At 35.5% G+C, this 10,075-nt stretch overlaps 1 protein-coding gene across 7 annotated transcripts in view; it reads right to left on the bottom strand.

The window, feature by feature from the left end:
* Window positions 1-559: 559 nt before the first annotated feature.
* The window catches only part of PCGF3 (polycomb group ring finger 3), a 54,445-nt gene continuing 44,929 nt past the window's right edge, over window positions 560-10,075 (bottom strand). For all 7 annotated transcript variants that reach the window (XM_080575213.1, XM_080575216.1, XM_080575217.1 and 4 more), the window contains 2 exons: window positions 9,438-9,518; window positions 560-7,661 (listed from right to left, as the gene is read on the bottom strand). In XM_080575213.1, the coding sequence (XP_080431339.1) occupies window positions 7,614-7,661; window positions 9,438-9,518 (129 nt within the window). In that variant the 3' untranslated portion in view covers window positions 560-7,613. The remainder of the gene's footprint in view (window positions 7,662-9,437; window positions 9,519-10,075) is intronic.

The following is a 10,075-nucleotide window of genomic DNA, read 5'->3' as shown; positions in this document are numbered from 1 at the left end:
ACAACAGAGGAAAACAGAACAAAAACAAAAACCAGAGAGATTCAAGTTAAAGACGTACAGGGACTTTCCACATAAAGGTGCAGAGTATTGCATTATACCCCCCGTCCAGACATTTACATATTCAGTACGGATTTTTTTCTTGACTGCCCTAATCTCAAGGAAATTCAGATAAAATCATTGCTCAAAAGCAGATATTCCACTTGTAAATACTGTCTTTTGTAGCAGAGCATTCAGTCAGAGGAATAAGAAAACATCAGTTAGAAATTCCTTGTGTTGGATCACCTTTGCTGCTTATTAGTTGCAGCGTAGGTTTCTGCTTTCAGGGTTAGCTATACAACTATTAGCAAAGTTTCTTATTTTGAAGCTTGGGAATTTCCCAGTCAGACAGGAATTGCTTCTGCTCTTATTTAGTAGATCAGCACCATGGCCAGGTAACAACAAGGGTTTAGTTCTGCCCCATCATGTATTTGCTATGTTTTCCACAATGTACAATGAAATCTTTTTTTTTTTTTTTTAATGTCTCATTTCAAACTAAGATAAAGTAGTGGTAAGAGAGATAGAGAGTCAAATAATTTATTTTTTTTCTGTCCAAATCAAAGGCAGAGAACATTCTGAATTACAAGTATATTCTACATGGTACAGTACGAAACATCGACTTCCATAACAATTTTTTCAACAAGTATTTCAAAAGTCACATTCACAACAGATGTTGATGGCAGCACTTTAATTATTCCTTAAGTGAGGTATACGTATTAAATCAATCCCCCTGCATACCTGAGTAATTTCTCCATGACATATATGCCAATTAAAGACAACACAACTTGCGTGGTGTTGTCACTATGAACTTCTGCTCGTGTAAGAAATGGCAGAGGTTTTCTTCTCCTAACTACTACAGCATTTACAGAAGTCAACAAATCTGCAATCACACCGGCATGAAGTAGAAGCCCTCTGTTCTAGCACAACACCTCTGCACTCCCGGAATTTTGCTGAAAATACAAGAAGGAAAGAAGCAGTCTGAACCAGGCCCATCACAGATTCATTCAGTGGTAGATGAGAGCAACCAATAGTACAAAGTACAGGGAACTGTTAGAACAACTAATAATGAGAGAACAGAAGATTTACAAGAAATAGTGCTTGCTCAGGAAGAATTAGTGCTAGTATTTATTACTTTAAAGTGACTACATATAGGCAAAGGGACCCTTCTAAGGTAAGTGTCTCATGCTGGTATTTAAATTAAGCTAATCAATGGCAAATGTCTGATTTCCCCAGGACAATTATATATTGGAACTATAAGTGCAAGTAAGAGCTGTGTGTAAGAGCCTCTAACTTCAAACCAGCCCACAGCTACTGGCAATTCATAACAAGCCAATAGCAGAAAAAGAAGGAAAAAAAGTGTCCTTCTAGTTCTCTGAGTATGTAGAGAACACAAGCTATATACAAGCTATAAATTTATATTACTGCATATAGATAATGCAAGGAAATCAATTACTGTAGCATGTGTTTTCCAGTTTACGGTAGTATCTGAACTAGGTATTTCAATTAATTTCAGCTAAAAATCCCCTTAAACCTCTGGTGTTCAGGATTTACAACCATTCTCAAGGTTCTTGAAGAAAAACACAAGATCTCAATTTAACAAGAGAGCAAGCACCAATGCTTGCCAAATACCAAAAGACACTGATTTTTGAAAGGCAAAACAAATTAATTAAAGGTTCCAATAAGCAAAACCCTTTTTTTCTTAGCAGTTCAGATGAAAAAAAAAAAAAGGAATGGTTATGTGGTTATGCTCTGCAATTTGATGTGTCAAAGCACACGTTTGTGGGCTAGAGTGGTGCAGTCTGCCCCTGTGCGTCAGCATGACCAGGTAAAAGTGAGACTGAAAGCAATACATAGTTCCAGCAAGTAAATTTCTACCCACAAATAAATAAATATAAAAGGGCAACTATGTTTTTCTTCCATGCAGCCGAAGCCATTCCATTTTCTAGCCAGCAACTACATGCCATTCACTTGTCACATGCATATCTCCACCTGGGCAGTGGGGCAATGCTTCAGGCATTGCTAGTGTTTTATTTGAGTAAGATGAGTTATAGACAGATTTATGACAACCACGTAATGTTGTTTCAGTCACACTACTGGGTTTGTTCAGTGCTATTATGTTATGCTGACTAGGTCCTTATGTTCTTGAGAAAAAAAAATGGGACAAGAACTTCCAGCCTGACAGGATTTCAGTTAGTTTCTCTGCTTTTATTAACAAGCTTATAATATTAATTGGCAAAACACTGGATACAAGCTTCACTATCATAAAATGAAAACATTAAGCAATAATCCAAAAAGGCTTATTCAGACAAAACTATCCACCAATAGTACAAAAATTACACAGCAACACAAAGCATAAAAAATTGTAAACTTTCAAATGAAGCTAAGCCAAAAATATGGTTTTACACTGTGACAGTTTCAGTATCTTTATTATGCCACATATGAGGATAAAGGCTTAGTGGTTGCACTGGCTTATTGTCCCTTAACTGTGAAATAATCTTGTTGCAGAAGGAAAGAAACTCTCCTTTTGTCTGGATGACTTAACTTGAATTCATGATTCCAGTAAACCAATGCTTTGAGTTTCAAATAAAAATTGTGGGAAAAAAAAAAAAAACACAAACAAAAAGTCAAACAAACACCAGCCCAGCCTTTAAAAATCAGGACTCCATCCTTGAGCTACACCTGACTTCGCATGAATGAGCCTGTGTGTTCCTGTTGAACCATCCAGGTTATTTGCAAAGTTACCAGTAGAAGTGCCCACAGGACGCTTAGTTCCTATCCTACCACTCTCATCTGGGTGCATCATTGTGACTTTGAAAGATTTCCTAAATGAAAGATTTCCTAGAAGCCCTATGGATGGATCAAACACAGATCAAATAGCAAGACTGGAGCTTGAGTTTGTATATAAATATATTGTAACTCAATGGTAAAACATTGTTAGCTTGCTACAAAAAGCAAGTTAAAGCAAGTTCCTAGAAAGTGTTTGTACTGATTGCAAGTTTAGATGAAAGCAGAGATTGAAGTATTGTTCCCATGTTCCTTAATGTTGTTCTCTCTACGGCTTTTAACTTCAGCAACAGATGTCAAAACCTCTCAGTTACAGTTAATTATATCTTATGCAGAGATTCTAGTGTATAGGACAATTTTTTGTCCTGTTATCAATTTTACACAAAGGAACTGAATTGTAGGTTGTATTAGCATCTCCAGTGAAACATCCAAACTGAAGTGATTACCTGAGGAAATAGAGAAACTAGATTCTTCTGTACAGTCCAGCCTTCTGTACAAAACGTATCTTAAATATTGTTGAGAATATAACTTACTAAGATTCATCTGCTGACGTACAGACTGCTTGGCTTTTTCCTATTATGTTTATCTCAATGGTAAGATGCATAATGTTGTAAAATTGTCTCATTGTATGGTTACTTTTACCATCCTGTAGAAAAAAATTTAAATGAATCCCCTAGGACTATTAATGCTGTTATGAAGACAATAGAGCCAGATAAGCTTTCAAAGGCTCATAGCCTATTGGAAAAAATAGCACCATCACAGTTGTAGTCTGATATTTTTTTATGGTCCCATATCCCCGGAAGTGATAGTGTTGTGTACACTATTGCACAACCAATAAAAATAAATATTCCCAGGTTTGATGGTATACAAAAATACCAGACATAACAATGGCAAAAAACATTTTCAGATAGGCTGCAAGTCTTGCCGATTGCTTCCACAATTCACATTAAGGTTTCTTGCAAGATCATTTATTTTAGAATATTGCTGACAGATAGTTCTTGTACTTACACAAATTTATATCCCACACTCCACTCTTAAAATAAAGAATGATCAAAAACAACATCCCCAAGTAACAGCCCCAAATAAAACCCCATTTGAACAAATCAAAAATGCCATCTACAGTCCTTTTAAAGTTTAACAGTAAGTAGATGCTACATTTACAATTTAAACATATGCCTAATAAATGCATGTTTCAAACCTATTGCACAAAAACATAAGTAATGCTCTTTATCCATACAAAACAGAAACATACAAATAAAAGCTACTTAAACTCAATGTAAAAGGAAGAAGCTTGTAAAAACATCTTATAATTTCATCTTATATGCCCGTAAATAAAGTTGGACCACTGAAACCAAAAATACTTGGATGGTAAAATAAGACAGAAGGTTTAAAATAGAATAAATAATTTTATAAAGTTAATTTTTAAAACCCCAAATCTTATTTAAATTCAATATTATATATTCTATCTGAATTCTCTGTTTTTAATGAAACTATATTTAATGAGACTCTGGCCCAGGGTGATTTCATCAGTCTCATTGCTGCTGAGGATAATGTAACAAGATACTTCTTTACTGTAATTATTTACCAGCGTAAGCAATTGTGAAAACTACTTCACAGTAATGCCATCTTCAAAGAAATCCAAAATAAACTGAACAGGATCTCGCTAGGACAGAGATATCTATGCTGAGTCCAACTTTCAGTTCAACTTTGAACAGAATCAGGGTTATTCTATCCAATATAATCTTGATATAAATTAATTGTCTCCTAAGCTTCACAGAAGTGAAACAGAGCTCTGACCCAAAGGAGGCCTCCCTCTCAGTTCAATTCAATTGCACTGTAGTCTTTTAGTAAGGCTAGAGTAAATAAATATATGGTCCAGACACAATCACACCCCTCCTGAGGGAAAGAGTTTCTATACCAAAGACACTATGACATATGATTTAGAAAAATAACAGGGGTTTCTTTTTTTTTTTCTTTTCTTTTCACTGATGAAGTTTTATCAGACTAAACACATTGCAAAAGCAGTTGCACACAGTTCTGAGGAAAAAAACTCCCAAACATTTATAGATATTAATACTGGCTTGAATTTACCTGTCTATATAGGTATCAACACAGTTTTCAACATATTGATAGCACCATAATAAATTCAAGTGATTCTAAAGAGGGCTAAAAACTTCCAAATATATGTTCTGTACTACAGATTTTTTTTTTATTTTTTTATTTTTTTTTTAATTTTTTTTTTTTTTTTTTTTTTACAGAAAACGATAGATTGGAAAGGCTTATGAATTTGCTTGTTTGCTACTGAGTCCTCAGTTGTACAACTACACAGTGGAAAGTGCTGAAATCCTAACATACTTTAACAGCACTGCATCAATGTCTGGATGTACAAAATATTTCTGCAGTACACTCATTCTGAGGTAGACAGATCTCACGCACAAATGTGTGTGTGTGTGTGTGCGCGCATTTGTGCACACATATAAACACACACAAAAACTATCTTAATCAGGATGCTGTCTAGGGGATTTAATTCTATGTCTACGTCAGGTACAGCCAGAATCTGTACATTCGGGGTGTACAGAGGGTGGCTACTTATAGCTGTGTTAGTATTCTCAGTGCTTCACTGGCTAGAGCCAGTCCCTTGTTTACACTAGGACAGTAACAACCACATGAACAGCTCCAGAAAGGCCCAGTATGCCAGTTTGCACGTGCATCCAGACCACCTGCATTCACTGTTTTCATAAAAAGCTTATAAAAAGGTAGACTCAGGATCTCATTTGCTCTACCAATTCAACAGATGTTAAATACAGGTGAAAGCTGAAGTACATATGAGTATGAAAACAGTAAGACAAAACCAGAGCCACGTTCCAATTCCATCGCTCTATGTGCATGCACACACCCACACACAAGGCCTGGATGCGGACCAGACATTCAGATCTAGCTACTTTATGCCCTCATTTGCAGGGACAGCAGCTCTTTTTAGCCTTCATTTGGGTCCCATCTCTATTTCGGTTCTTTCTCTGCTTACATAACTTTTGATTTCCATCCCATTCACATCTGTGACTATATATAAACTGAAAAACCCTATTTTCAAAGATAAAAAAAATTGGAACATCCCTTCTGCAGCAGCAGATCTAAGAAAGGAGAGCTGAGGACTCCATAGAATGAAAATGCAGGAGATATGCTGAGGAATGTGGTGCTTTGAAAACTCAAGAAGAGGAAGATGACTGAAAATACTTAAAGATCTTGCGATATCAGCTTCCTGTTATCGGTAACAAGTAATACCTTCTTGCAGAAGAGGGGAAGGAGCACAGATAGAGAAAGCAGGGCAGTTACAAGCAGGCTTACTTTCTTATCCAAAGGCAGTTTATCGAAAAAAATATATAGGTATAGCAGCTAGCGTTTTCAGCTGACTGGAAAATGCTTCTGAAAGTTAGAAGGTTAGCTATTTCCAGATGCAAACTGTATACTGGGAGTTCTAAGTAACTTACACCCCGGCACGCAAATGCTCTCACATCTGTACTACACATGCTATACAGTATACATCTTGCAGAAATCAGTTTCAACTACTGTTTTTAAAAAGCCGACAATTACAAAAAGCATTACAAACAGTGCAGTGAATTCTGCTAAGTGCTATTGAGGGTGCGTTCCATAACATATATAGGTTTATATGTGTATAGATATGTACACACATACACAGAATATATGTCACCTTGCATCCACTAGGGCTGATGCAAGTAAAATTATAAGTTAAGGCCAGAAGGTGCAAAAATAATCTTGTCTGACCCCCAAAACATCTAGTAATTGTCCTGAAGAAAAAGGTATGGTTACATAAGAAAACAGGTGAAGGAAATATAAAGCTGTTCATAAAATATAAAGCTGCTCTTAATTACTTAAGTAATTTTTAATCACTAAAAATTGTGCAATATCACCCAATGTTGTTCAAGAGCCAGTCAGTGACAACAAATTCTCTCTAAAGTAAAAACTGATCTCTGCAAGCCATAGCTAAATAAGAAATATGTATTTATATATATATTTTAAAGTTCACAAATCTAGCACTTTTGAGTACTTGTCATGATGTAATGCCATGGCAAAATATCAGGGCACATTAAAAATCAATTGCAGTGACTGTTATTAATCTTACCAAATCAACATGCAAAAGGGGCATCAAGACTTTACCAAAACAGAAAGTGGGGGAAAGCAACAATTGGGCAAAACTAACAAACTCATTGGTTTCCCAGATTTTCAGTTTTCAATGCAGCATAATAAATATCACCAGTCACTATATATCATTAGTTATGTTCAATGATCTACAGAACAACTTGATTAAAGCCAATGCAATCAGGCATACTATATAACACAAGAACACTTTGCAAAAATATAGTTTTTAAATATTCAGAATGTGAGAAGTAATTAAATGCAACTTGGTGTCAAAAGCAACATTTTAAAATCACCCCACAACATTCTAACTTATTTCTGTGTAACTGTAAGAGATGAATCAGGCTGAGCTACATGGAACTGTGAAGTGTTTTCAGTATCTGTAAACTTAGTGCTGGTAGTGTCTTGTTGAGTTGCAATTTCTTTCTTTCGTACAAAATAAGTATAAATATTTTCTGTCCAGAAATCTAGGTAACACATCCCTAGGAGAAACATTCAGAAGGACAGTCCGCTATGAAAGCACTACAGTCTTCCAAAATTATTCGGCTGGTTTGTGTCATGTGATTAGTGATGCACTAAGAAGGTGCCAGATGATAGTCTCTGCAAAAAACTCTGTCCACAAGGACAATAAAGTTCTCTTACAGCAAGTCCATTTTGGGTCTGTAATGTAGCAGTAGAGGTGCTTTCTGCAAGACAGAAATATAAGCTAAGTTAAGAAACAAAACCAAAATTAAACTTTGCAGTACATAAAATTATAAAAGTAAATTTCAGTACATAAAAGTACAAAATTAAACTTTTCAGTACACGTTCCATAAAACGAAGCTTAAACAGACTATCAGAATAACTGTTCTGTGTCAAAGCATGCAGTACTTAATAACTGTAACAGGGTAAAAGCACACACTAGTTTGTATTTAACAGGTCTTACTCAATTCTTCTGTGAACGTATCCATTGCATTTTTAAGTATAGGTAAACTTACAACATTCACAATATCCTGCACCAAGGAGCTGTGTATCCTGTAAAGAATTGCTTTTATTTGTTTGTTCTGAAGCTCCCACCTGTGAGTTTTCATTTTATGCCCTCTGCCTCTTTCACTTCAGATGGCAATTAATGGTTGCCTTTTCCACATGACTCAAAATTCCACAGATTTACATAATAAAGGTAAATAGAAGATTTCTACAGATACATATAAATTAGTGCTCTTGTTCAATTCTTCATTTTTCCATAAAATTCCTAGCATTTAATTTTTTTCTTCTTCTTCTTCCATCCGGCTTCAAAGCCTTGAAAATTCGGTCAGCTTACAATCCATCATTTTATATGTAAAGTTGAGCCCACTGTTATCGCCAACATGTATTCTTTTACATTTACCTACATTGAACTTAAGTTGCCTATTAATCTCCAGTCACCAAGAACTGTAAAGGTTTGCTTCCATCCTTTGTGATCAATCTGTCTTCACTATCCCAAATAACCACAGCATTGCAGCTGAGCTGTTATTGCATTATCCAGACCCTTCCTGGTCATTCAGGAAGGGATTCTAGTAGGATTCTAATTGTGACCTCTCCACGTTTCAAAGACTGACCACTGACTTCTATTCTGCATACGCAAATCAATTGTTTTTCTGCACAAAGACAGGAAAACAATTCCCTACTCTCGCTTACACCTCTTCCAGATGTGCATCCAAAGTTACTAGGTCCTATCTCAGTGTACACTGTCAGTTTAGGTGTTGTTGTTTGTCCATTATGAATACCAACTCCTCATTCAAATAGCTTCAAATACACATACACTGATTCTGGAGGTGTGACTCAACTCCTAAGTGTTCAGCCTTGCAATTCATTCTTATACCCGTTTCACTTGAGTTGCCATTATTGTGATAACTAACACTCAGAATGAATGTTCCACTTTATTATTCAGCTGCAAGGGGGTTGTTAAGAGAAACCACAATCAGCAAGTCAAAGATGTACTCACTTAACAAGCCATGTTTATGCCTACTAAATACTGCTGGAATTCTCCTTAACTAATGCAGACAAGCACTGCAATTACTCCCTCTCCTTGAGAAGTAAATCAGCCTCCTTGAGCTAGAGAAGAGAACTGTGTTGAAAATTTCTGCCTTGTCTGCATCACAATCTATTTCCCCACCTACACAAAGTAAAACCAGTTTTTACCTGATACAGCTAAAAATAATACTTTCTTGCGGCTTCTACTTCCTTTCCCTGAGTTGATCACAATTTGACAGTTGATGTAATATACCCTTTCTCCTTGCAATGTATATTTAATTCCCTTTTGCTTCATTTTCTTTGAAACAAAATTAATAGTTACTGTTTAAGAATGTTGTATTAGGTATCTATTGAAGTATCTTTTTATTGAGTTTATAGTTACTGCAGTATAGTTCCAAATGACATATTTTATAACTTTTTTTTTTTAAATCTAGCCACTCCATGATTTACTTGTAACCACTGTGGCATACCTTAAATCTCCATCTAGTAACAACTACAAACTTGAGTGTGTGGTCCTTGCCAAGAATCTCTTCATTGCATAATATGTCCAGCTGGCAAAACAAAGACGACAATTAATTTGTTAGGACACTGTACATGAAACAAAATATTTCAGATAATACTACAAATGTTAGGCATTATTTTTTTCTCCAAAGACAGTGGAACCATTCATCTTACAATTTTTCTGCAAATAAAAATTGCATAAGGAAAGAAAACAGTGTCTTTTCTCAATATAAAGTGCTGAAAGACTGTACCTATCTCGAATATCTTGCATGAGCTGGACTTAATTGTTTGATTTAGCTTCCTAAGCAACACTAATGCCGTCTCCTAAAAGCCTTACATGCTTTTGAGAACGCCTGATTAAATGATGAAGACAGAATCCACAAGTCTTCAGGAGAGCTTTATTATTTACCACATTATGAAAAAAATTTACATAAACACCAGACAAGTGGCTTTCTGCAATAAGGCTGTATTTTTTAAAAACTGTCTGCCACTCTCTCATATACTATATTTATGTTTTTTTTGGTGGTAGGTTTTTTGTTTGTTTGATTATTTTGTCTGTTGGTGTTTTTTTGTTTTGTTTTTTTACTTTTGCAGATACTCAGTTGTT

This window comes from Anser brachyrhynchus, assembly GCF_964034855.1.
Source record: "Anser brachyrhynchus genome assembly, chromosome: Z".
Taxonomy (NCBI): Eukaryota; Metazoa; Chordata; class Aves; order Anseriformes; family Anatidae; genus Anser; species Anser brachyrhynchus.
Note: the sequence above shows the minus strand (reverse complement) of the source record. Positions and strands in the feature narration are given on the sequence as shown.